Source organism: Eubalaena glacialis, chromosome 1 (assembly GCF_028564815.1).
Source record: "Eubalaena glacialis isolate mEubGla1 chromosome 1, mEubGla1.1.hap2.+ XY, whole genome shotgun sequence".
NCBI classification, from domain to species: Eukaryota; Metazoa; Chordata; class Mammalia; order Artiodactyla; family Balaenidae; genus Eubalaena; species Eubalaena glacialis.
Window position 1 is genome coordinate 221,475,791 of NC_083716.1, and position 26,996 is coordinate 221,502,786.

The window sequence follows — 26,996 nt, forward strand, 5'->3', positions numbered from 1 at the left end:
CGCAGATCTCAGACACAGGACTTCTCTCCTGCCCACGGTAAGGGCCTGGAGGCTCAGACCAGCCTCTGCTCCAAGCTCTGGCCTGTCTGAGTCCCTAACTCTGCCCTCCACATTCTTACCCACCCTGACTAAATCATACCCTGGACTCTTTTGCCTGAACAGACCTACAGGGCCCTGACCTCCTGGTTTTCTCTAGCTTAACCTCTTTGACTTACAGTTTTCCTGCTGGTTGTGTCAGTCACCTCTTTATATGAGGACCTCTTAGCTACCCAGGCTGCCACTCAGAGGTGAGCCCCACCCTAGTAAGGGAAGAGAGAGAATTGGAGCAGCCATGCTTTAGAACAAATTCAATTACAGATTGTTGAGGATTACCAAATGAGGGCTGGCCAAGACCCATGGGGAGTACAGAAACCCCTGGTAATAGGGAGAGTTGTGAGACTTCCTTGGAAAGAGCCAGGGTTTGAGTTCTATGCCTGGTTTTTAGCCTGCTCAATGACCCAGGGCACTTTGTTGGTGTGCCAGAGTGCTGTGCTGGGAAGAGCACTTGTTTCTAGTCCTGACTCTGACATTAACTAGCTCTGTGACTTTGGACCACAACTTCCTGATCTGTGATCAGAGGGAGTGGAGGCTTCCCCAGATTTGCTTGTGTATCAGGAGTGCTTATTAAAGATAAATATTCCTGGACCCCATCCTTGGAAATTTGGATCTGGTAGATTTGAGGTGGAGCTAAGGAATCTCTATTTTAAGACACTCTCCAGGAGATACTGATATAGCCAGGAACTGCTGGATTGATGTGTTATAAAAGAGGAGTCTTCAAGCTCTAACATTCTGAGGGCTATGACCCATTCTGTCCTCTTTATATGAACCAGGTCTGTCATAATCCTGCTCCAAAGCAAGAGAGTAGACAGAATGATTCTCTTCCTTCCTACCCTCAGAGAGACCATAGACACCTTGAATTCCACTATTAGCCATTGGCGCCATTGGCAACTCTGCCGAAGTCCATCTCTAGGTGACATGAAGCCACCTGGCAGTTGAGGACCAAATCTTGCTCGGCAGCCCTTGGCCACTTCCCACCTTATTCTGTGTCTCTATTTTCTCATCTGTATTATAGAGGTAATTATCCATATCCTCGAGGATCTCCACATATGTGCCTAGGAGTAAACAGTTAAGACCCAATCTCTCTTACTCTCAGTCATTATCCTCTGCTCCTTGCCTTTTGCTCTTGCTCCCACTTCCAAATCCTTTTTCCCTCCTCTCCTAACTGTTGTCCTAACATCAGTTGTGACCATCCTTCCCATCCTACCTTCAGGCACCAGAGGAAACACCAAGACCTAGAACACCTGGGTTCTAAGTCTCATTCTCTGGGCAGTTTGTTTAGTCAATCTCCTAGGATACAGGGGAAAATGAGGCCGAGCAGAGGGATGTGCTACTCAGTATCCGAACCCAAGTGTCCCCCTTCCAGGGCCTCATACTCCTCACAGCGGACGAGAACCAGAGCTATTGAGAATTAGAAGAGAAACAAAAGAGGAAGGAGTAATGAAGAGACGGTATAAGGAGAAGGATGAGAAGAGAGCAAAGCGAGGCTGACTTAAGTGAGCAAACAGGGAGGCAGAGAGAGGATGAGAAGAGAAGAGTGAGCTGGGGAGAAAGGAAAAGGAAGGGGTCAAGCAGAGAGTGGGGAAAGGAAAGAAAGAAAAGAAGGGCTATTAAGTGGGATACGGTGGGAACAGAAAATGATGGGGAGGAGAGAAAAAACACTGATGTCCCTCATTCAGTCTTATCTCTCCTTTAATCTGCTTCCTAGAGAAAGCCCTTTCTAAGGGCAGAGTCTCAGTGAGACCTCTGAGGTGGTCAGATAGAGACCTCAGTTCTAGTCCCAGTTCTGCCACTTAATTCATTAGGCGACTGGCAGTTCAGCTAGTTCTCTGTTCCCTTCTCTATAAAATGCAGTCCAGCTCTGACATTCTGTGGCTCCTTGAGTTGAAATTGGCCCTCTAATGGACACATGTCACCTAGATACAGGTTTAAAATAGTGATTCAGGGATAGGAGCAGGATTGGAAGAGCATGCCGAGCTCTGGGATTGGAAGAGTTTGACAAGAAAGGTTAAAATAATTTTCTAAGGCTGGTTTGAGAGGAGGTAGGGGTGTCCCAGCAAAATAGGGGTGTCCCAGCACTTGGGCTCTGTTCTCAGGCTTCCCATGTTTCAGGACATCATGGTGAGGCTCCCAGACACAGGCATAAGGGAAGGTAATTCTGTCTTCTTCCAGGGCCAAGGCCCACCCATCCCAGAAGTTCAGAGGAGAGATGAGGCAGGATGTTGGCAAGGGGGATTAGGCTTCAGCCCGGGTTACCTCAACCTCCCTTAGAGTCTGAGGACCTAAGACATTTAAGAGAGACCCGTTACTTTTCAGTCTTCATACAGCTTTTGTAAACCTCAGATTCCAAACTGTGCATCCCCACCCAGCAAAGCAGAGATGCTTTTCTGTCTTCTTTTCTTCCTTCTTCAATCAGAGGTTTCTTCTGGTCTCACCCAAGCTTACACATTCGGCCTCAGCCAGCAAAACCTTTCCCTGTTGGAACTGTCTCAGGGTTTTTGCTCTCCTGAGAGCTGCCTTGAGATATTTCTTCTGCTTAGGCTCAAACGGATTCCCTGCACATTTCTACTCCTTTGGAAAGCCTTCTCTAGGTCCTGCAGTCAGGAAAGCTCTATTCTCAGTGACCTCCACATTATTCCTGAAGACTTAGTTACCCTGGGTGACTTTATAGTCTCTTCCTACTTAAGGGAGATAGGGCACTAATATGCTGTGTGACCTCAGACAAGTCACATCACATATCTGGACTTCTGCTTTTTCATTTGTAAAACGTAGGGAGTTGAACTGCATGATGTTTCAATGGAGTACTAACTGAATGATTGGTTTAAGGATTCTTTCAGTTTTTTAGATGTTCACCACTGTCAAAATGTTAAACTTATTAATTAAAAACCACAACATTTTTATTCAAGTGTAGATCCTTTGCTTATACAAGAGCATAGAGCTTTATGTTTCATGGGCTTGGCCAGTTTCAGCATGATTTGGTTAAGAGTTGAGTATATTTCTTCTTGAGGCAGAGCTAGAATCAAAGTGGCCACAAATCAAATCTTCTAGTTCTTTTCAAGGCAAGTTTGTTGTTAGCTATTAGGACAACTTAACCAGTCCTAAATTAGACAGCACATATTTAAAGGTAGGAACTCTTTTTAGTAGGTAGGGAAAACTTGAAAATGCAGTTCTGAGACTATGTAACTTATCTGGTCCATTAAAACTGTGAGAATTACTGTTATGAAAAGGAGTATAAAATATACTTTATCATGTGAAGGTAGAAGTGGCTTATTTAAGTAGGTGCAGCACCAAGCGTTGTAGAAGAGACAAAAGAAATACTCTGGCTTAGCCCTTCTGGAGCTGGATGACCTACTTGGGAGCATGGAGAGGGCTCCTGGAGGAGGGAGCTGGGATGATTCCACTTGGAGAAGGGAAGGCTAGGATGCAGAGAGAGTCTAGTTTCTGAAAGGGGACAGCTAGCAAGTTGGTGATTCCTAATAATGGGGAACTGAGACGTGTGGTCAGCGTTACCTTGTGGATAGCAGGATATTGGGAAGGAAGGGGTATTTGGCAGAAAGCCCTGGTGTGGCCCTGTCGGAGATGGCTGTGGGAAACAGCATAGGCTCTGGAATCAGATATATTTGGGTTTAAATTCCGAGTCCCTATGTGACTGAGGCAAGTTTCTTAGCCTCTCTAAGCCTCAGAATCACCAAACTCAAATCAGAAGTAAAAAGAGCTACAAACTATGTAGATGAAGTAGCTGACATACAGTGTGCAATCAAGAAACACTACTTCCTTCTCTTCCTCCGCTGATCTATTATTCTAAGACCCCGAGATTAACCTAAAGCCTCTTGCTGCTCCTCGCTCCTTTAGGTGACTCTGGCATCAGCTGGTGAAGCAGTGGGTGATGGCGTCCCTGCTGCAAGGCCGTGAGTACCCCTGCAGGAGAAGAGGGCTTGGGGAGACAGCCCAGGGACAGGGAGGAGGCTGGACCCCTGTTCAAGAGCTCCTCCTGGGCCCTCCACCCTCCCTGCCGGCTACCCAGTCCCTGCTTCTCCTGGCTCAGGGCTGCCTGTTAATCAAGACCTGATGCTGATGCAGAAAGGCACGCTGATGCGCAAGGTGAGGTCCAAAAGCTGGAAGAAGCTAAGATACTTCAGACTTCAGGACGATGGCATGACAGTCTGGCATGCCCGGCAGGCCGGAGGCAGGGCCAAGCCCAGCTGTGAGTGATGTGGATAGCTAGGGGCGGGCACATGGGTGGATAGAACCCTGAGGACCCAGCAGCCTGAGAGCAGGGGGAGGGACCAGTGTCCTATGACATGCCCTTGTGCTGTCCCTTTTGTGTCTGTGTCTGAGCCTGTAAAATGGAAATTATAACAGTACTTGCCTCTTAAGTGTGTTATGAGGATCAAATTGGTTATCGCATGCAAAGACCTTCGAGGAGTCCTGGCACATAATAAAGCTCAGTAAATCATAGATTATATATTATACTACTACTATTATTATTATTATTATTATTATTATTATTATTATTATTATTATAATAAGAGCTTGATCTCAGGCATCAGAATGTTTGGATTAAAGCCCTGGCTCTCCCAATTTCTAGCTGACTGGCTTTGGACAAGTTACTTAACTTAAACTAATATCAGTTTCCTCATCTATAAAATGGGGATTAAACAGTACCTGTCCAGTATGTTACAGAGGCTTAAGAAGTTAATGTATAAATCACCTAGCATGAGGTCTGAAAGCAGGATGCATTTAATAAATGTTAGCCATTATAACGAATACTTCTAAATATCATAAATGTGTCATAATAATGTGCATCCTATTGGCCAAACACTTTATGATCCCTCTAAAAATTTGATCACAGGACACATCTAAGAGAATCTACTTTAGAGACATAACCAAAGCTCACGATCCACACCAGCTCCAGCTGAAGAAGTGGGGGGAAGGATTTCTCTGGCTCCCTCCCAGACATCTGGAAAGAGGAAGCCCTCAAACCTGGAATGGGAGAATTGAATTTGGGCACATCATGCTTTGGTGTAACTGCTTCTACCCCGCAAGTGTGTTTCCACTTGTCAGCCCCGCCAGTCCTCCTGTGATCACCATGTAAACTGGCCATGGAGGGGACAATCCCTTATTTAAGATGAGGGCACTGAGGGGTTATGTCATTTTGGCCCATGTCACTCTGCCAGCTGGTGGCTGGAAGCCAGGTCTTGCCACTCCCAGAACAGGCCCCTTGCCATGCTGCCTATGAAAACAGCAATGACTCGTGGCATCCTGAATTCCAAGGGTCTGCATCTCCCTGTACTAAGGCTTTGGGGGTTCCAGCCTGTGGAGGCTGGGGTCCCTCCTCCTGTGGCTTCAGAGAAAAGAAGGGAGTACTGGTCCTTGACCCTCAGCTGCTGCAATTTGGCGGACCCTCTTCCTCAGTGCCCGCACTTGCCTCTTCTCCGGCAGTCTCAATATCCGACGTGGACACAGTGCGTGAGGGCCACGAGTCTGAGTTGCTGCGAAACCTGGCAGAGGAGTTCCCCCTGGAGCAGGGCTTCACCATCGTCTTCCATGGCCGCCGCTCCAACTTGGACCTGGTGGCCAACAGTGTCGAGGAGGCCCAGATCTGGATGCAGGGGCTCCAGCTGTTGGTGGACTTTGTCACCAGCATGGACCAACAGGAGCGGCTGGACCAGTATCAGCAGGATGGAGTCAGAGTGGGCTCCACGGGTCACTGAAGGAGCCAGATGCTGCAGGGCTAGGGACAAGTGGGAGGGGGCACAGGGCTAGGGAAGCCCGAGAGTCCAGATGGGGTGGGCAGGGACAGCTCAGCCGACGTGAGGCTGAGACACTGAGGGAGGAATGGAGGCTTGCGATGGCACAGGCATAGCCAGGCAGAGTTTGGGCAGGAATCAGGGCCCCCAGGCTTGGGGGAAGGGACAGTGAGAGGCAAAGGATCAAACTAGGTGCTGATCCTGAGAGCTGAACAGAAGATCCCAGTGACATTAACTACCATAGGGATGGGAAGCAACTCCTCAGAGGGCTTAGTGGGGTCAACGCACTTCAAGTTTCCTAGATTGTATTCACCTTCTATGCCAGTTCATTCATTCATTCACCATCTATTAAGCAGAATGTATGAGGCACTATGCCAGGCTTTAGGAATACAAAGATTAATGAGACTCAGATACTGTTTTAGTCAGTAGAGAAAATAGAATTGTGTAAATAATTTAAGTACCTTAGCAGTGTTATGGTACTCTAGATGATATGTGGGTGTCCAAAGGAAGGAGAAATATTTATTTCTAGCTGAGATGGTTCTGAGAAAGCTTCAGGGAGGAAGTAGCATTTGAGCTGAGCCTTGAAAATGAGTAGAATTTGAACATGAAGAGAGGAGGAGGGAAAGGCACTCCTGCCTGAGGGAACAGCATGAGTAAAGGCCCAGAGGTGGGAAACTGAAGAGCAGGAGAGAGAGTGGGACATCAGCGAGCAGGGGAGTTGCTGAGTCTGGCTGAGGTACGGGGAGGTCAGTGATGTGTTGAGAAGACGAGGTTGGGGCCAGATCATGGGGGTGAAGGAGATCTTAACTTCTATGTTAAGGAATTTGGGCTTCTTTCTGCAGGCAACAGGGAGGTCCCCGCAGGCACCTGAGCCATGCAGGGACAAGGTAGATCGGTGCTCTGGGGAGATTATTCCAGAAACTAATGTGGAAAATGAATTGGCATTGGGGAGAGACTGGCGACAAAGACAGGGGCGCAGATGTCAATGGATGAACGTGCACACACAAACACACACTCAGTGCTTTTGCCTTGACTCAGACCTGGATGGCTGAGTGATTGGTTCCAGCACGGAGACAAAAACCAGGATGGTCGGATGACTTTCGGAGAAGTCCAGCGGTTACTGCACCTGATGAATGTGGAAATGGACCAAGACCATGCCTTCCAGCTTTTCCAGGTGAGTCTTCTGGGGAAGGAATAGCAGAAGCCAGCCAAGGCCACATTCTCACTTGGCCGGAAGTCCTCTGACACTCTCCAGGAACACTCATCTGTTGAATCTCTCCTATGCACCCTAGCACTATGCCAGGCTCAATGGGAAGTGTGGGCAGGACATGGTTCTTAACCTTCAGTCTTGTTGGAAAGATGACTCGTAAACTTATGAAAGGTAAATAACAACATGTTATTACATCAGACCTCAGGGACCTCTCTCCTCTGTGGATACAGAGGGCCAACTGTAAATTAAATAGTCACATGGAGCTTATGGTTACCATAATAGACAGCACAGTATTCAGTCCAAAGCGCTAATTTCTCTGCCCTTGGCCAGAATTTCACAAGTGCCTAGTACAGTGGAAAACTCCAACTGGTATGTGAGTAAATAGGAGGAGAGATCTTCTGATCTTTTAGGGACATGTTGGGGTATTTAACTCTTTCTAGTTGAAAATTATCTCCAGTAGCAAATGGTATGGCTGAAATTTTGCTTTTTACTTATTGAAGTGGCTTCTTCTATGAACACTGAATGTCAGGAATTCTGTGGAAGCATGTTTGGTTCCACCAGTAATATTGCCCTTACAGGGCAAGTCAAAGCCAAAAAATCTGCTGTTAATAGGGTTTGTCCACTCTCCTCTAAACCCTCTTTTGCAGAGAGCAGATGCATCCCAGTCTGGGACTCTGGAGGGAGAAGAATTTGTAGAGTTTTATAAGTCATTGACTCAGCGTCCTGAGGTGCAGGAACTGTTTGAAAAGTTTTCATCTGATGGGCAGAAGCTGACCCTGTTGGAATTTGTGGATTTTCTCCAAGAGGAGCAGAAAGAAGGAGAACGGGCTTCTGACCTTGCTCTAGAACTCATCGACTGCTATGAGCCTTCAGATAGCGGTAAGAGGACAAGCGTGGAGAGGCACCAGACGTGGGGGCCGGATGGGGGACTGTGATTAGAAAGGTGCAGAGACAAGAAGCCTTCTGCTTAACTAAGGGAAGGCTGAGTCCACCCCTATCCAGGCCCCCTGCCCAATCAGCTTCATCTCATTCAATCACTCTTTTGGAAGGAGAGAGCCATTTCCTGCCCACATAAGGCAGGAGTCTCCCCTGTAGTGCTGGATTTCTCAGGAGGAAGAACATTCCATAAGTCCCCTTTCCTCCACCATGCTCATGTTTCTCATCCTTCACTTTCAGGAAGTTCTTCCTGCTATCAACATTTGTCCTCAGTGGAAACGGAAAATCCTTGGTCCTCTTGTTTTTTGGTTTTTTTAAAATAATTAATTAATTAATTTATTTATTTATTGGTTGCGTTGGGTCTTCGTTGCTGTGCTCGGGCTTTCTCTAGTTGTGGCGAGTAGGGGCTACTCTTCGTTGTGGTGCGCAGGCTTCTCATAGTGGTGGCTTCTCTTGCTGCGGAGCACAGGCTCTAGGCGCGCGGGCTTCAGTAGTTGTAGCACGCGGGCTCAGTAGTTGTGGCGCACAGGCTTAGTTGCTCCGTGGCATGTGGGATCTTCCTGGACCAGGGCTCGAACCCATATCCCCTGCATTGGCAGGCGGATTCTTAAGCACTGCACCATCAGGGTAGCCCAGTCCTCTTGCTTTTGGTCTCTTCTCTAGTGCATGTGATTCCTTTTCCTCCAGCTCCCTTCATGGTTCCTGTTGGCTGTCTCTTTAAATGCTGGCTCTCTATCCTTTCCTGGGCTTTCTCCAAATTCTCCAAGTGGTTCTTGAGTCCTAAGCCCCTGAGCAGGGAAACTAGTCAGTCCCTGGCTGAGGGGGATGATGAGGTGGCCAATCATTTAGCTCTTTACAAGCACAGCTAAAATATGCCCTGTCTGCACTCAAACCTTTCTCTTTGCCCCTTTACTAGACACCTTCCTGCCCTCCATTCCCTGCAGAAAGTGAAGAATTTACATTACTAATATTAAGTGACTTACAAGGCATTTTACATCTCTTACTTCTTTTAGTCCTCACTACATCCTTGTAAATCAAAACCAATAATCTTTATTGGGCCTTTGCTAAGTATCCCGTAATGTGCTAATATCTCTACATGTTTTTCTCTTCAAATCCTTCCAACAACCTGAGGAAGTGGGATCTATTATTGTCAGTTGTACAAAAGAGGAAAACTGAGGTTAAGAAAAATTAAATGACTTGCTCAGAGTCAACAGCTAATGAAAGGAGGAACTGGGATTCAAACCCAGGTCATCTGACTCTTACCTGGTGCCTCTCTTGAGAACGAGGATTAGAGATGAGAGGAATGTGAGCTGGACAGGTGACCCAGGTTTCCTAGGTCTCAACTCCCACTCCCTTTCATTCATTCATTCACTCACTACTTCAGCAAATGCTCACTGAGTACCTATAATGTGCCAGGACCTATGGTAGGCACCAGAGATACAGTAGTAGGTCAGACAAGGACAGTGCCCTCATGGAACGCAGAGTCAAACAGAAAGCGTTGGAATCGCTGATTCCAGATTCATGTGGGTGCTCAGAGAAGGAAGGGGCTGTAAAGCAATCATTTCAGGAAACTAAATAGAAGAGGAAGTTGGTGGGTTAAGAAATAGGATCCTCTATTTCCGGTTCAGGATCCGGTATACATCATTACATTTATTCTACCTCCCACCGCTTTTGGTGTTCCTTCCCCTTGCATTTGACTCTCAGATACTACACTCTGGCTGCAGAGTATGGTACCAGTCAGGAGACGGGGGCTCAAGTCCCCACTCTGCTTCTTAGTAACTGAGTAACCCTGGACAAGGGTCGCTTAACTTATTGGAGACTCAGTTTTCTCATTTGTAAAATAATTGGTGATCAAATGAAATAATGTACATGAAAACTACCTAGTAACTATGGACTTACCCTAGCGATTTGAGTTATTACAGTCAAGAATGAAACTTTGTGCCCAACTTCTTGCCGTTTTCCACCATCCTCGGGCCTTGTCAAACCTGGAGTGAGGAAGCTGGGCATGAGAGTCAAGCTGTTCTGTCTCCCCTGCAACAACGTTACCCTCAGTGAGACTGTACAATCCAGGGGTATAGAGTGTGGCTCTGACATCTGGCTGCCTGGGTTCAAATCCCAGCTCCTTCACTTATTAGTTATTAGTTATGTGACCCTAGGATAAGTTACCTAACCTCTCAGGGCAGATCATGTTACATCCACCTGATCGTGTTGGTGAGAGCATTAAGAGAGATGCTGCATGTAACGTCCTTGGCACAGAGCAAGTGCTCAAGAACTGTTAGCCATCATTGTTGTTATTATATGAAGCCCATGCTGAGGGGGTGAGGGCTCTGGGAGGAGCAACAGGGCCCTGCCCTCAGAGTGTAGTCCAAGGGGAGGGGATGTTGGACAAACACTCCTCAAAGCACCATATGGGAACTGACGATAGGAAGAAACCCTCAGGCCATAGTTGGCAGCAGCTACACAGCACAGGGAATAAAACACAGGTACCTTGGTCTTGTCACTAACAAGTCTTTGACTTTGATCCTCTCTGAGCCTCAGTTTCCCCATCTATGAAATTAGCGCTTTGGACTGAATACTGTGCTGTCCATTATGGTAACCATAAGCTCCATGTGACTATTTAATTTACAGTTGGCCCTCTGTATCCACAGATTCCACATTCGTGGATACGGAGGGTCGACTGTACCATGCCATTTTATGTAAGGCACTTGAGCATCCACGGATTTTGGTATCTGCTGTGGGGAAGGGGGAGGTCTTGGAGCCAATCCCCTGTGAATACTGAGGGATGACTGTAACTAAAATCAAAATTTTAACTCACTTCCTCAGTCGCACAGCTACATTTCAAATGCTCGGTAGCTTTATGTATTTAGAGGCTATCATATTGGGCCGTGCAGAATAGAACATTTCTGTCATTGCAGAAAGTTCTATTGGACAGCACTGGACTAGAATGATCTTAACGATTCCCCTTGTAGATTTAATGTTCTCTGAGGGTGGGGATGATTGAAATGACAGACACTGGATGGGGCAAGTTTGGGATCTGGAGGCTGGGAGTGGACACCATTGGAAAGGCCAGGCCCTGGAGAGGGCTGGGGTGGAGAACCACCTGTAGGTGTGCTGGGTGCTGTCACCAGAACTTCTCACTCTAGCTACTCCACACCCTAGGCAAACTGCGGCATGTGCTGAGCATGGATGGCTTCCTCAGCTACCTCTACTCGAAGGACGGAGACATCTTCAATCCGACCTGCCTCCCCATCTACCAGGATATGACTCAGCCCCTGAACCAGTACTACATCAGCAGCTCCCACAACACCTACCTAGTGGGAGACCAGCTTTGTGGCCAGAGCAGCGTGGAGGGATACATACGGTGCAGTGGGGCCGAGGGGTGGAAGGGTCCAGCTCATGAGAAGGGAACATCTGTGGGAAGTTGGGGGGTGCTGTCAGGGGATAACAGGGATTGAAAAGTTGTTGTGGGGGGCTTTGGGGCTGAGGATCCCTGGATACCTGAGAGACGTGGAGGAGCTACTGAAGACTGGCGGGAGAGTGGTATGGAAACCCTGTGGGTAAATGGAGCTTCTCTCTCTCTCATAGGCTATGAAACTCTCTTGGAACTCAGAGGTCCTGACAGATTTATTGTGAACAAATAAATAAACTAAATGTTAAATGGGAGGCAGTAGAGAAGAGGAGTTAAAAACATAGGTTCTGGAGTCAGACGATTTGAGATCAAATACTAACTCCCTCACTTGGGACTATGGGGCTAAATATTTAACCTCTCTATGCCTCAGTTTCCCTATCTGAGAAACAGAGATGATTACAATGCCTATTCTGTCTGGGTTGTTGTGAGGATGAAATGAGGTAATCCATGTGTCAATAGCTAATAAATGGTATCTGCTTTTATTGCAGTTAATCGTGGATTAGAGCAAATAGTCAAGATATCCTTGTAGTGCCAGCAACTGAACTAGTAGCTTCAAGGGATACATGATGAGTGGAACTTCCCCAGGAAGTCTAGTAGAGAAAATAAACTTTAAATTTACTGAGAGTTTGAATAACTCGGGTGTTGTATAATGATTTACAAGCAAAACACCCCAAGGCAGGATGTGATCGCTCGCTAAGGGAGGATTGTGAGTTGGGCGGGGTGGGGGTGGGTGGAGATCAGTGTGAGCTGCAGCCGTGTCCCAGTAGACAGAGAAGGGTCCGTGGAGATGTAGCTTGGTGGAGTCTTGATGGGTAAGTGCCCGTAAGCACTGTTCTCTCCAGGGTGGGGAGAGAGGGTCCCTAGGTGGAAGATCAGACCTTGACTCCTCCTGTCCCTGGGGGGTGGGGTTCTTGCAGGGCCCTGAAGCGGGGATGCCGCTGCGTGGAGGTGGATATATGGGATGGACCTAGCGGGGAACCTATTGTTTACCACGGACACACACTGACCTCTCGCATCCCGTTCAAAGATGTTGTGGCCGCCATTGGACAGTATGCCTTCCAGGTAGGAGCCTCAGGATGGAAATACTGATGAGGCAAGAGGATCTGAAGGAAGAGGCTCTGGGTCTGGGGAGGGTGGAGGGTTGCAGGGGAGGTTACGTCAAATGGCATATGTGTAAAAGATTTTAACTGTGAAGCATCAGGCAAATATTAAGGGATTATTATGAATAAGTGTTAGATGTGTTACTAGTAGTCATAGAGCTAATTGCTAGAGATTAGTAATTATTACCTCTAACAACTTCGTCACCCATCTGGAAGAGGGTGGATAAGGAAACAGAGAAAGTGGTGGGTAGAGCTGGGAGACAATAGCAATCTGGAGATGAAAGCCTGAGAGTGTAACATGAACACATAACTGGGGGAATGGCCTGGCTTTCCCACTCTGAGCCTGAAAACGCAAAGGTCCCAGAGGGACCTGGGTCAGACCTGGCACAGATCTGAGATTTGGGGTCCCAAGAGTGACTTTTAGATGTGGGGTGCCCAGACCCAGGAAGATCTCCTTGAGGCCTGGCATGGGGTCGGAGGACCTTGGCAATCAGGGTACTCAGTTGAGTTAGTAATTAGGGGGGCCTGGAGAAGCAAGGAGGTTATAGGCCTCAGAACTCTGGCTCCAGCATGCCCTCCCCTCCCCATCAGACATCAGACTATCCAGTCATCTTGTCCCTGGAGAACCACTGCAGCTGGGAACAGCAGGAGATCATAGCACGCCATCTGACAGAGATCCTGGGGAATCAGCTACTGAGCACCACCTTGGATGGGCATCTTCCCACTCAGCTGCCCTCCCCTGAGGTAGGACCATGCTCCCCCAGCCCAGGCTCTGCCGTGGCTTCCCTATCACCCCACCTTGGCTCCTTCCTCCATGCCCATCTTGTTCCCTTCTTCTCACCCTCAGATGGACCATCTCACTCTTTAATATCCTTGGACACAACTTCAATTTTTTACAAATCTGATTCAGGGAGTTCCCTGGTGGCCTAGTGGTTAGGATTCCGGGCTTTCACTGTCGTGGCCCGGGTTCAGTCCCTGGATGGGGAACTGAGATCCTGCAAGCCGCACGGCGCAGCCAAAAAAAAAAAAAAAAATCTAATTTAACATAGAATTCTAGATAAAGTTCTCTAAATTTAAAATCATTTATTTGTATTTCTTTTTTCAATGGAAAATCTTAATTTTTTTCTTGATAGTTCATAATTATAGCCTGTACAAATATAGAGAAAGGGAAAGCCCCCCCACCATAATCTCAGCCTCTCCCATAACAGCTGCCAAAAGATTTTCTAAATGCTTATATAGACATATATGTGTATATATGGTCACATTTTTAAAATCGTGAATGGGATCATCCTTTCTACCCCTTTTATATCTCACATAAAATATCAATATATATCATGAATGTCTTTTCATATATACGTATTTTCTTTTTTAACAGCTCTATAGTATTGTATTTTATGTTATTGACCATAATTTATTCAACCAGTAGGTGGTAAACATAACCAGTAAATGGTAAACATTTAGGTTGTTTATAATTTTTCACTTGTACATAGAGCTCTGCCCATTTATTTTTTCTTTGAGTTGGATTCCTAGAAGCAAAACTGCTGTGTTGAAAAGTTTGCATGTTGACATTTTTGGTTATTATTGTCAAGTTGCCCTCTGGAAAAAAGATACCAAATTGCACTCCAACCAACAGTATAAGGCAGTGACTACAAATAATTCCAGTAGTGAGATAATTCATAATGGCAAACATGAACAACAAAAAAAGTCAACTTTTTAAAAAAGGAAGGTCTATGTTTTCTTCTTTTCAATTAATTGATAATTTTATTTACCCCCTTTTATAGGGTAAATATATACGGTTTATAATTTTTATTGATATATAACAAATTTTTAAATGTTAAAGATAATGTTTTGGAAAATATTTTTTTGCAGTCTATTTTTCCTTTTTTTTTGGCCGTGCCGCGCGGCTTGCAGGATCTTAGTTCCCAGACCAGGGAATGAACCCGGGTCACGGCAGTGAAAGTGCGGAGTCCTAACCACTGGACCGCCAGGGAACTGCCCTTGCAGTCTACTTTTTCTTTTTGTCATTATAGCATCTTCAGAGATTTTTAAGCTTTATGTAGTCAAATCAGCCAATTATTTTTATGTCTTGTGAGTTTTCATCTCATGTTTTTAAAGGCTTTCCCACCTTAAGGTTGTTCAGAAATATTCTGTATTTTCTTCTAATACTCTTATGTTCTTTATATTTACATGTAAATCTTTAATCTGTGAGGAATCTTCATGTGTCAAATGTGAGGTAGGGGTCTGCATGTATTTTTTTCCTTATGGATAGAGATGTTACAGGTTCGCTTAATAGGAAATCCCTGTTGTATGTATCAAGCAGCCTTCCTGTGGGAACTTCTGACCACTCACTCACTTCCTGTGCCTTTGAGAGCAGTGGGACCTGCATGATCCCCAGGAGGGTTCCAGACGAGATAGGTAGACAGGCCCCCTCATTTTTGTCCCTTAGGAGCTTCGGAGGAAGATCCTTGTGAAGGGAAAGAAGTTAAAAACACTTGAGGAGGATCTTGAGGAAGAGGAGGAGGAGCCAGAGTCTGAACTGGAGGAGGCTGAGCTGCAGCTGGAGGCCCAGATGGAGTCTGAGCCCCAGGAGTTGAGCCCTCGCAGTAAGGACAAAAAGAAGGTAGGCCAGGAGAGTGGTCTTTCTGCTCTGGCATTTGATCAGGTGGTACCACTAGCTGAGAGCCCACATGTGAAGAGACTGGAGCCAGGCAGGGTGGAGGGCCGAGGAGCAAAATGCTCCTTGCCTCCAATGAAAGAGGCGTAAGAATGTGTACATAGCATCACTATATAGATTGCCATATATAGATACATTGCAGTGGCTTTCCAACTTCTTTGGGCTGTGAAATCTTTTTTTTTAATGAAATCTTATATGGAAGCTCAGTACACAAAATCGATAAATGCAGAGCCCTCCTGGTTGAAGCACACCTTTGGCTCTCTCCTGGGTCTCCCAGGTGACTTCTGAGACATCTTTGTACTACTTCCCAGTCTCCTTGAAGGCTAGTTCGAAAACCACTGATGGGTGCGTGCATGCATGCGTGCGTGTGTGTATTATATCGGGTAAGTAGGGCTTACTACAGTGACTGCTGTGACCTCAACTAAAGTGGGCTTAGTTAGAGAAAGCTTCTTGGAAAAGGTGAGTCTGAAGAGGGATCAGAAATAGCCAAAGAGGAGGAGCAGGAAGAGGTGGGGAAGGGGTACCATTGGTGGGACCACCGAGATCCTGCTCTGAAGTCTGCATTTCTCTCTTTTGTGCATTTGCTTGGCTCAGCTGACTTCTAGCTTATCCTGTTCTCTCTGGAGCTGTGTTGTCTAACCTGCTACCATGCCCAGGGATGGAAATAGGAATTCAGGAGAAAAATCTATAGATATTACTCTGGGACTCTCACATCCTTCCAGGTGTGATTTCCATGACCATTTGCATACCTTGACGTTATCTGTCTGGGCTCATGTGCATTTCGATAAAAAATTATTTATTTGTTTTAAAAGATGAGAGGTAGGGAGTATGACATCTGTTTAATAATAATAATAATAAATTAAAAACCTGTTACTTACAAAGTAACCTACAAAGTAACCCTTCAAGCCCAGAGGCTGAAACTGATCCCATCAGTATACATAGACTGCCTTTATTGCCATTCCCATCCTCAGGTTGTGATGTGCCCACTGTTGTGTCCGCCTATGTGTTGTCAGATTATGTCCCAGGCTCCTATTTCCAAGCCTGGGTTCCTTCTCTTTCCCAAGCAGGTGAGGCAGGAGGGAGAATACAATGGGGAGGCAGTGGGCAGAGCCTTAGGTTGGGTGGGGAAGTTCAGATCTTGGCCATTGGCTTCTTCCCTCTCAGATTGCTAATGGTTCAATTCCATCTTCCTCTCTACTTTCTCCTTTTCCAGAAATCCAAGCCCATCTTATGTCCATCCCTCTCTGCCCTGGTTGTCTACTTGAAGGCTGTCACATTCTACAGCTTCACTCATTCAAGGGAGCACTACCGCTTCTATGAAACATCATCTTTCTCTGAAGCCAAGGCCAAGAGCCTCATCAAGGAGGCTGGTCAGGACCAAAAGGGAGGGACAGGGAAGGAACTGCGATGGGTTAGAGTCAGGTCTGATGGGCAGGCAGATGAGTCCCAAGAGGATGAGGGAGCGAAGGAGGGATGGTGGAGCCAAGGAACTCCTCAGACCAGGTACGGGGATGGGAGTATTAACAGTGGGCTCAAGGCTCTAGGGGTAAGACAGGTGTGGGAGATGGTCTGCATGGAAGAGAGAGAGGCACAGCCTTAGGAGATGCTGCAGAGAAGAATGAAGTGGGTGGGCAGGGTCCTCGAGACCAGGGAAGTGGGAAGATCCACCCTACCCACTACCATCTCCCTACCCACACCCTCTTTACAGGCAATGAGTTTGTGCTGCACAATACCTGGCAGTTAAGCCGTGTATATCCCAGTGGCCTGAGGACAGATTCATCCAACTACAACCCCCAGGAGTTCTGGAATGCAGGCTGCCAGATGGGTGAGGGGGCAGTAGGGACAGGGAAGAGGGAGTGGAAGAGCTACGGGTGGGAAGTAAGTCCCTGGGTGGCAATGGGGCCAGGGAGTGCTCTGAGAGGAGGGCTAGGCTGAGAAAGATGCTCTCCATGGTGTTCCCTGCAGCCCTTTTACACTCAATATGTCTGTCTAGCTCCATGAAAGAGGGGCTGGATGGCCCCCACGGTGAATCTTTCCTTTTCTCCCGGGGCCCTCAGTGGCTCTGAATATGCAGACTGCGGGGCTTGAGATGGACCTGTGTGATGGGCTCTTCCGCCAGAACGCTGGCTCCGGCTACGTGCTGAAGCCAGACTTCCTGCGTGACGCCCAGAGTTCCTTCCACCCTGAGAGGCCCATCAGTCCGTTCAAAGCCCAGACCCTCCTAATCCAGGTATAATGGAAAGAGAAACTATTGAGAAGAAACTGGGATCGCTGGGATAGAAGCCAGGGAGGGTGGAGGGTGGGAGGGGTGAGTGATGGGTGGCTAGGCCTGACGGGAGTGTAATGGGGGAAAAGTTCCTCGTGAGGCAGCATGGACTTTGGAGCCAGTTGCCTAGGTTCAAACCCATTTACTAGTTGTGTAACGTTAGGCAAACTCCTTAACGTTAGTCTCCTCACCTGCAAAACTGGGGTAATAATACTGCCTACCTCTCAGGGCTGTTGTGATTAATTTGAAGTGCTTACAACAGTGCCTAGGGCATAATAAGTGCTATAGAAGGGCTGCTGTCATAAAATACCTACTTTCAAACCTTGCTAAATTTCTACTTGGATGCATTTTAAATAGCAGGTGAGGTACTAGAATATATTACCCATGAGAATTAGCTTTGCAAACCCCAAAGCTATAGTGCAAGGTCCTGTGTCTCCCCCGCAAGGGTGTGAGAGCTGGAGGGGGGGCTGGGTTGAGCAGGAACTAGTGAGGTTCCAGAGCTCTGGTTGCAGGTAATCAGTGGGCAGCAACTCCCCAAAGTGGACAAGACCAAAGAGGAGTCCATTGTGGATCCACTGGTAAGAGTGGAGATCTTTGGCGTCCGCCCAGACACAAGCCGGCAAGAGACCAGCTACGTGGAGAACAATGGTGAGACTGGGCAGTGCTGGGGGAAAGCGGGAGGAGCATGGCTGTTGTTTTCTGACCATCCAGCCCTCCATTAAGCACAGCCCGTCAACCCTCCTGCCACCTTCATGGGAGGCAGTGTGGAACCGGACAAAGAATAAGGACTTGGACATCTTGGGTCTGAAGCCAGGCCCCTCACTTACAAGCTCCAGTGACCTAAGCAAACTGCTTCCCTCTCAATCTCCTCACTTGTAAAATGCTGCTATGAAAATTAAGCGAGAGAACACGGGGAAAGCAACCCAACATGGTCAACAATGTCTGTTCCTTCATTTCCTCCCTCACTTACCCTCCCCCGCTCAGGTTTTAATCCATACTGGGGGCAGACACTGTGCTTCCGGGTCCTGGTACCTGAACTGGCCCTGCTGCGTTTCGTGGTAAAAGACTATGACTGGAAATCCCGAAACGATTTCATTGGTCAGTACACCCTGCCTTGGAACTGCATGCAACAAGGTGAGCCAGTCCTCCCACCCCTGGCCCACACCCCAGCTCTGGCTGCCTTCCTAATACTGTCCCCCGCCCCCCTTTCCAGGTTACCGCCACATACACTTGCTCTCCAAGGATGGCATCAGCCTCCATCCAGCCTCCATCTTTGTGTACATCTGCACCCGGGAAGGGCTAGAGGGGGTTCAAGCTTAAGGTGGGCACTTCACGGGAAGAGTGGGTGCATCGCCTTTAGATGGTAAGAAAAGCCTGGAAGGATGCTCCAGAAAGCAAACAGAGGTGGTGAAAACCAAGCTTTTGACTGTGCATTCCTAGGCACAAAATTACTTCATCCTTCCTGACAAGCAAATCTAGGACCTGATTTTTCACCTTCTTTCTTTTCCCTTTCTTCGTTTTCACCAGCCTTTGGAATCATTCCTGTCCTTACCCTCTGCATACTCTACACTGGCATTCCTTCCTTCCTTCCTCTTGCTATAGGTTCAATACCATACCCAGATCTAGGACTACACTTTCGCACCAACTCTGGCTCAAAGGCAGATTGCAACTAGAAATCCAGAGAAGGGCTTGAGGCAGACAAACCCTAAGAGGCACTATCTCCTCCACCTCTAACTTCCTCAAAGTCCAGAGCCAAGGGAAGGACAAATCAAGCCCCAAGTCTCCCCAGGCAAAGGCTGGGGAAGGAGATCTGACCCCAACACTGTATTACGACTCTCAAGAGACACTACACAGCCCTCAGGGTCTCCACTGGACTGCTGCTCCCTAGCCCCTCCAGTATAAATAGAGCTTCTCTCTCAATTTGGCTTGAGTACAGTCCCTCATTGTTGGGCAAGAAGGGGAGATATGAAGGTTGGGGGACATTTGGGTAGACAGGTGGGATAGGGAAAAGGTGGAAAAATAGGGTTTCCAGGGCCCCCCACTGCACTTACTACAAGTATGGCTTCTAAGGGACAGGGCAAAAGGAGGAGACAAAGAGTTATATGATCCCAGCCCTCCTAAAGAGTTTGCCTGGAATAGTCCTGGTTTATGTCTGGTGTCTCAGCATAATTATTAATAGTACCCTCTTCAATTTTCCCAGTGTGTCCCAGTTTAGATGATTAACTATACAGTCACTGTGAGGCACTGACAGAATCCTGGGTTAGAGATTTACCTTCCCAGTTGTCTGTCTCACCCTATCCTTGTGCTTTAACTCTAGTGCAGCAGCTGAGCCAGTCAGGATGCTGCCGAATTAAAGCTGCTTCCACGAGGAGGCTTAGTGGGTGGCAATCCTCCCTCTACAGGTAGACAAAGGGACTCAGAAATAGGCAACAGGGCAAGGGCTGATTCAGGCTCGAGGACAGAGAGAAGGCAGACCTGGGTGTTTCAGAATCAATCGCTCAGTGAAGATGGAAGGAGACAAAGGAGAGACAGAGGCCTGAGAGGGGACAGGGCAGACTGAGATGACAGCCTGGCAGTGTTAAGTCGGGGACTTGGACGAGTCTATATAAGCTACTAATCATTTAACCATGCTTTATAGAGCAGTGGGCACAACAGCACATGCGGTTAGATACAACTGTTCTGAGGATGCTGAAAGAAAATAGGACTTGACATAGTAAGAAGGAAAGAGAAGATGAAATGGGTAAACCACGATGTTATAGCCAGGGACTTTGGTGGCGTGATGGTGAAGAAATTAGGAACTCACGGGTTAAAAACACAATGTGCCTCAACAGAAGTCAATCTGTGGTCCAGGTCTCTCTTTTATATCAACTTCCAAGTACTACAGCCAGAGTCCCAAGAGGGTTCCAGCCTCTCTGACACCCTGAAGCCAAGCCTTTCCTCTGGCCCTGAGCTCCTCAGGCTAGCTCTGGTTCCAGTCTGCACATCTGGGCCCACACCCTCTTCTTGTCGGGAGGTGGGGGAGGCCCTCAGCCCTCAGGTCCAGTGGGGGGAGCAGCAGGAGCAGGGGGGCCGGGATCCTCCAACTGCACGTCATGTAGGTGCACCGTGGGCGTGGTGGGGTCCTTGCCCACGCCTTGGCTTGGGTCAGCCTGGTCAGGGTGGTGCCTGCGCACGTGCTTGACCACCTGAAATTTCTGCTTGGCCTTGTAGCTGCAGAGGCGGCAGAAGAAGGGGTGGCGGTCGGTGTGGGTGAGGGCGTGATGGCGCAGGCCGGCGGCCCAGCGGAAAGCACGGTGGCACACGTTGCACACGTAGGGCTTGGCCTCGCTGTGCTTGCGGAGGTGGGTGCGCAGCAGGAAGCGTGTCTTGAAGGCCTTGCCGCACTGCTCACACATGAAGGCCCGTGCTTCCCGGTGCCGCGTCTCCTGGTGCACGCGCAGTGCGTCGGCCCTGTTCGTGCAGTACTCACACTCGGGACACTGGTATGGCTTCAGTCCTGTAGGACAGGGCAAGGACAGGGAACACATCACCACTGAAGGAGGTGGAACAAGGATCAGTGGACCAGAGGAGTCACTGTGATCCTGGGACATAAGGAACACAAGCAGCAACCTAAGGACCATGTCTTTGGAATGTTCCAATCCTGTCTGACATTGGTGTGTCCTATTCCCAACATAGCCCCTTGTATACAATGGGTGCTCGATGGATGCCGGTAACTAACTGGACCCCTAAGTAGCCAACTGACAGCAATAAATACTCAAATATGACAGGGTTTCTACATGGGGAACTCCAACCCCTTTTTGGTCATGGAGTACTCATGGAATTGGGAATCCATTGAAATGGATCCCTTGTTCAACACAAGAAGTAAAAGAAAATGCTTAAGAGGGAAGCGGTAGAGGCGAAAGAAGGGGTAGAGGCAGAGGGCCTTGAAATGCATCTGGTTAATTCCTTTACTTGGGGGGGGGGCAGCATATGCAACAATCACAGGCACACCATCATTAACCCTTCTCTGAGAACCTGTGGTTTATGGACTGTACCCAGGAGAAAAAAAAAGGACAAGTTAAAACAAGTGAGGGACTTCCCTGGTGGCGCAGTGGTTAAAATCCCCCTGCCAATGCAGGGGACACGGGTTCAAGCCCTGGTTAGGGAAGATCCCACATGCCGCGGAGCAACTAAGCCCGTGCACCACAACTACTGAGCCCGCGCTCTGGAGCCCATAAGCCACACCTTCTATGCCCACGCCTAGAGCCCGTGCTCTGCAAGAAGAGAAGCCACCGCAATGAGAAGCCCTCGCACCGCAACGAAGAGTAGCCGCTGCTCGCTGCAACTAGAGAAAGCCCGTGCACAGCAACAAAGACCCAACACAGCCTAAATAAATAAATAAATAAATAACAGCTGAACCCTCTACTTTGTCCTCCTCACTCATGATAGTTCCATCCTGTCTCTGTAGGGACCAGGCAGACCTGCTCAGTCACTCATGTTTGAGTTGGAGGTTCTCAACCGGAGGTGGGTGACCTCGTTCCATAATACCCCGGGAAGCTTTTGCAAAGTACACATGCCCAGACTCTCAGGTTCACCTCTCTCCTAATTCTGATAGGCTTTCAGTGGGTTGGGAAGCTATTCTGGCTTTTCAGTCTACCTACTACCCTTGACGTGAATACTGATGGGCACCCCGAATCTGAGTAAGGACATACACCACCTCAGGGAAGCTGGGTGTGCTAGGGCACAGGGGGACCCCTCGGGCCTGTCAAAACCATGCAGACTCACCTGTGTGCTTGGTCATGTGGTACTTGAGCTGGTTGACCCACTTGCACTTGTAGCCACAGTCAGGGCACAGATACTTCCGTTCTTCCTTGTGAATTCGCATGTGGTACTGGAGGAGGGAAGAGCAAAGAGTACACCCAGAAAATGTGTACCCTTTGGTACTCACTGGATGTGGAAATAGAGCAAGCAGGCAGAGAAACTGTTGGCAGATAATCCTGTTCCCTGCACCGATCCTACCCATTCTCCCCCACTGCCAATCAGGTCTCCGAGGCCAGTCACTCTGACGCAACCCTAACCCATTCGGCCGACCCCAGGTCTGCCCTATCTCAACTCTGCCACTTATTAGCTGTGTCTTTGGGCAACCTTACCCCTAATTCTCAGTTTATTAATCTGGAAAACAGTAATTAATGGGAAACAGTAAAAGTACATCTCATATTTTTGAAAGGATTAAAATTAGTGTCCGACATGCAGTGTAAGTACTCAATAAATGTCAGCTGTTATCATCTAGGTTATCTACAACCTATTACAAGCCTTTATCACATGCCAAGCATGTATTACGGAATTTTATCTCTGTAGCAACCCTATGAAGTATTATCCCCTCTTCACAGATGAGGAATCTGAGGTTTGGAGAAGTTAAGGGACTTGACCAAAGTCACAGAGTTAATTTTCAGAAGAGTCAGGATTAAAGAACCCAGGGAGTTTAACTCTGCAGCCTGCATTCCTTCCATTCCCAGACCCCCTAGCCCCTGACCTTACCTTGAGGCGAGAGGGGTCAGCACAGGCATAGGGACAGAGGTGACAGCGGTAGGGCTTCTCCCCAGTGTGGACGCGGCTGTGCCAGGTGATCTTTTGCCGGTTCTTGGTGCTGTAAGCACAGTCAGTGCACTTGTAGAGCCGGGTACCCCCATGCCCTTTCACGTGGTGATCTAGCACCAGCTGATGGCGGCACGCAAAGTCACAAAAAGGGCAGCGCAGAGGGGGCTGGCCAGCATCCCCAGCTGAGGATGCTGCTGCTGAAGTCTCCTCATGCTGTTCCAAGTAGTGCTTCACCAGGCCCACCCGCTCCCGGGCAGCAAAGTCACAGAGCTGGCAGCGGTGGCTGAAATGCTGCTGCCTTCGGTGCTCGTCCAATGCTGGCCGGCTGGGGAAGGCCTCCTGACAGGCCCCACACTCGAGCCGTGGGTGCTGTTTCCGGGTGTGCCCTCGCAGGCTGGCAGGGCTGGGGCACAGCAGCCCACAGCGGGAGCAGTGCAGGGGGCCCTCAGTGGCCTCTGTGGGAGAGCCAGGGACAGGGGGCGTAGGCTCGGGATGCCGGCGCAGAGCATGCTGCTTGAGTGCTGTCTCGGAGCTGAACTGGGCCTCACACTGGGGGCAGGCAAAGGCTGGGGTGCCCTGGTGGCAACTGTTAACGTGGCGAGTGATGTCATGGCGAAGGTAGCCACTGTAGTCACAGAGTGGACAGAAGTGGGTGGGTGTTTTGTCGTGTACCCTCAACCGGTGCAACCGCAGTTTTGAGTTGGTACCAAATGTCTGGGGACAGGAGCTGCAGGGGATGCGGCCAACACCTGTGTGTCGGGACTGGTGAGCCTCTAACCGGTACCGTCTGGTGGTGGAAAAGTCACAGAAAGGGCACTGATGTGGCTTCACCCCCTCATGCTTCAGCCGCCGGTGCTGCTGTAGGCACCGGCTCTGTTTACAGGTGAAGCCGCAGTCCCCACACTGAAGAGGGGGCCGGGGGCCATGGGCTGGGGCTGCGGCGGGGTGCCTCCGCTTCTGGTGGAGCCTCAGGGCAGCAGCAGCAGGAGCGATGAATGGGCAGAGGCCACAGCGCAGCTCTCCGGACTGCTCAAGGGGGCAGCCCCGGGTCTGGTGAGTCCTCAGGGCCCGTTCCTGCTGGCAGCTAAAGGGACACGTGGGGCAGGAGAAGCGAGCCCCTTTCTGCTTTGGAACCAGAGCTGCATTCCCATCACCAGGGCTGCGCTCTGCACTCCCACTGCTCAGGGGAGCAGAGTCCCTGCTGCTCAGCGGGGACACAACAGGCTGGGTCTGGGAGGCGCCTCGCTTTCCTCCCCCGCCACGTCCGCCCCGGCAGCCTTCAGCCACATGAGAGGTAATGGAGGAAAGCCGAGAGCAAAGGAACATGCATGAATTGCAGTGAAACTTGCCCTGCTCGAAGTGGAACCTCTCAGGGGCCTCCGGGGGCGAGGAGTCCTCTGCAGGAGGGGCTGTGGAGCCACAGAGTGTGGCAACAGGCTCCTCTACGTTTTCTGGCTCCCCAGGAAGCTTGGAAGGAGCATCTTTTGGGAGCATGATCTCTACTTCTAATGGTGCAGGTGGGGGCTTGCCACCTGCTGCATCCTCTGAGGCCGGCGTGCCCGGGGGCTGAGGATGCGGAGGGATGGGTGAATCTGGTCTGAGCAAGCCCTTGTTTTTTCTGAGGAGAACAGGGCACTTCTTCAGCAGATGGGTGCTGAGGCCACGCTGTTGCTTGAAGCTGGCTCCACACTCAGGGCAGAGGAGGGGCTCTCGGTGGCCCTGGCACCCAGTCCTGGAGTGCAGACTCAGGGCCTTCTCCCGGCGGGTGATGAAAGGGCAGTGTGGGCAGCGGAAAGCCCGCCCCTCTCCCTGTACCACTACCATCTGAACCCGCCCCTCCAGCACCAGCGCCTCTGCCTGTTCTTTGTCCTGCCTCCTTAGGGCCTTGAGTAATGACTCTGATTCAGGGAACTGGGGCAGGGGTGCTGTCTCAGTGGGTGGATTTGCCTTTAAGGTTCCCACCCAGCTGTTAGGGGGCTCCTCTGAGGAAGGGGGATTTATAGGGGGCTCAGAGACTGGCTTTTCCAGAATGGACTCTTCAGCACCCAAGCCGGAAGTTCCAGCACCTTCAAAGGTAGACAGCTCTGTCAAAGTTCCATCTGGCCCTTCCAGTCTCAGAGGCCCTGAGGGATCCAGGGGCCTGAACTCCACAGGAGCTGTTTCGGTGATCTCCTCAAGGGGCGGGTTGGCCACAGGCTCCAGCTCCACTCCCAGGGCCTCTAGGTGTAGCATGCAGCCTCCCTCATCTACCTCCGCCGGACTGGGGCTGCCAACCAGGTCGTCCCCCTGGGGAACCTCACCGCCGTCCTGTTTCCCAGCACTGTCCTCCTCACTGGTCTCTGGCGGGGCCTGATCCAAGCCGGGGTCCACCACCGTCCCTGGGTCGCGGTCCGGCCCCTCAGGCTGGGCAGACAGCTGACTTGAGGGCTCTGAGTCTGGTGGGGGTGTCGGGCACTGCCCGGCTCCCTCTGGCTCCTGGCTGGCACGGCGAAGCTGCCAGACCTGGTCCCCGGGCACGTAGCCGTGGGCTTTGCGCTTGTGGAAGAAGAGGGCGGTGTTGCTGAAGGTGCGGTAGTCGCAGAGGGCACAGTGGAACTCTCGGAGGCGGGTGTGCTTGCAGTTCTCATGGCTCAGCAGGGCCTGCTTGTGGCGGCTCTGGTAGCTGCAGTAGCGGCAGGGGTAGAGTGGGGCGGCCGTGCCGGGGTGGTGCTGGGAAGCCATGTGCTTCTGCAACTCATACTTCCGCTTGCAAGCGAAGGCGCACACCTCGCACATCAGGGACTTGCCCTGGTGCCGCAGCTTGTGGCTGCTCAGCTGATCAGCCCGGTGGCAGCGATAGGAGCACTGGTTGCACTGGTATCTGGTGAGGAGGGAAGAATCACAATCATAAATTAATCACAGCAACTACCAGTAACTGTATAAATACCTACTATGCGCCAAGCTCTACACTCAGTGTTGTACATGCATCATCTAATTTAATCGTCTTAGTGAGGAGACTAAGGCACAGAAGTTAATAACTTGCCTCGAGTTACAAAGGAAGTGAAGGGCAGACGGTCTAGCTTCAGGGCTTGTGTTCTACCCCCTACTCTACCTTGCTTCCTAAAGGGAAGGTATTATGGATCAGTCAACCTCTGTGGACTTCTGAGGAGCTGACATGGCTACAGCCCCACGGGGCAGGTTTCTGTGCCTAGTTCCCACTCTCCCACGGAGACGTGAAAGCCACGGAGAAACCCCCTAGCCAGCTGTGCCCACAGGTCAGAGGGGAACTTGCCTGGATTTGGACATGGCCAGGATTGGAGCCACAAGCGAAGCCCATCTACTTCACCAGGACTGGACTCAGAACTCAAATGACACCTTAGTCTCTTGGCCTCTACTCTGGGTCTACACCCCCTTCCCTGAGCCCAGAGAGCTCGCACCGTGCAGACTAGGCCACAGGCAGAGGTCAGCTAGAGGCAGCGGAGCCGAGATGACAGGAGCAGAGGGCCGTGCAGAGGAGTCTCTCTGCGGCCAGAAGAGAGATGGGGCCGGAAGCTGACTTTGAGAGGCGGCTAGCTTAGCTCCAGGTCATTGGGTTAGGGAGGGAGGCACGCGTGTGCTCATACCTGAGGTCGCCCGCGTGTTTCCGCATGTGCACGCTGAGGTAGTGCTTCCACTTGGTGACGTAGCCGCATTCGGTGCACATGTAATCCTTGGTGTTGGAGTGGGTCAGCATGTGCTTGGACAGGTAGCTCACGTCTCGACACGTGAAGTCACACAGCTCACACTTGTGCGGCTTCTCGCCTGTGGGGATGGGGGTGAGCGGGGAGAGAACACAAGTCAGACACGGACCGAGGGAGTGACAGACCGTCCTCCCCAGCAGGCTTGCCCTGATGCCCAGCGGGAGTGGAAGCTGAGGTGCTATTCGCAAAAGTCAGTGCTGCCTCACAGCTCTCTGGGACGACCACTCTTCCACCCTGACGCCAAGGAAGGTAGGGGGAA

General features: G+C 49.8%; 2 protein-coding genes across 4 annotated transcripts in view; one reads left to right on the top strand and one right to left on the bottom strand.

Annotated features, from left to right (window-relative positions):
* On the top strand, positions 1 to 19,361 carry PLCD4 (phospholipase C delta 4). The gene is made up of 16 exons (XM_061187563.1): positions 1 to 37; positions 3,949 to 4,004; positions 4,142 to 4,300; positions 5,539 to 5,767; positions 6,885 to 7,020; positions 7,704 to 7,935; positions 11,152 to 11,353; positions 12,319 to 12,463; positions 13,093 to 13,245; positions 14,948 to 15,121; positions 16,389 to 16,545; positions 16,884 to 17,000; positions 17,233 to 17,405; positions 17,954 to 18,089; positions 18,426 to 18,575; positions 18,655 to 19,361. Exons 2-16 carry the CDS (start codon positions 3,983 to 3,985, stop codon positions 18,759 to 18,761), a joined length of 2,292 nt encoding a protein of 763 aa, XP_061043546.1. The 5' UTR covers positions 1 to 37; positions 3,949 to 3,982; the 3' UTR covers positions 18,762 to 19,361.
* The window catches only part of ZNF142 (zinc finger protein 142), a 19,388-nt gene continuing 11,015 nt past the window's right edge, over positions 18,624 to 26,996 (bottom strand). For all 3 annotated transcript variants that reach the window (XM_061187381.1, XM_061187391.1, XM_061187374.1), the window contains 4 exons: positions 26,621 to 26,798; positions 22,959 to 25,878; positions 22,206 to 22,311; positions 18,624 to 20,937 (listed from right to left, as the gene is read on the bottom strand). In XM_061187381.1, the coding sequence (XP_061043364.1) occupies positions 20,468 to 20,937; positions 22,206 to 22,311; positions 22,959 to 25,878; positions 26,621 to 26,798 (3,674 nt within the window). In that variant the 3' untranslated portion in view covers positions 18,624 to 20,467. The remainder of the gene's footprint in view (positions 20,938 to 22,205; positions 22,312 to 22,958; positions 25,879 to 26,620; positions 26,799 to 26,996) is intronic.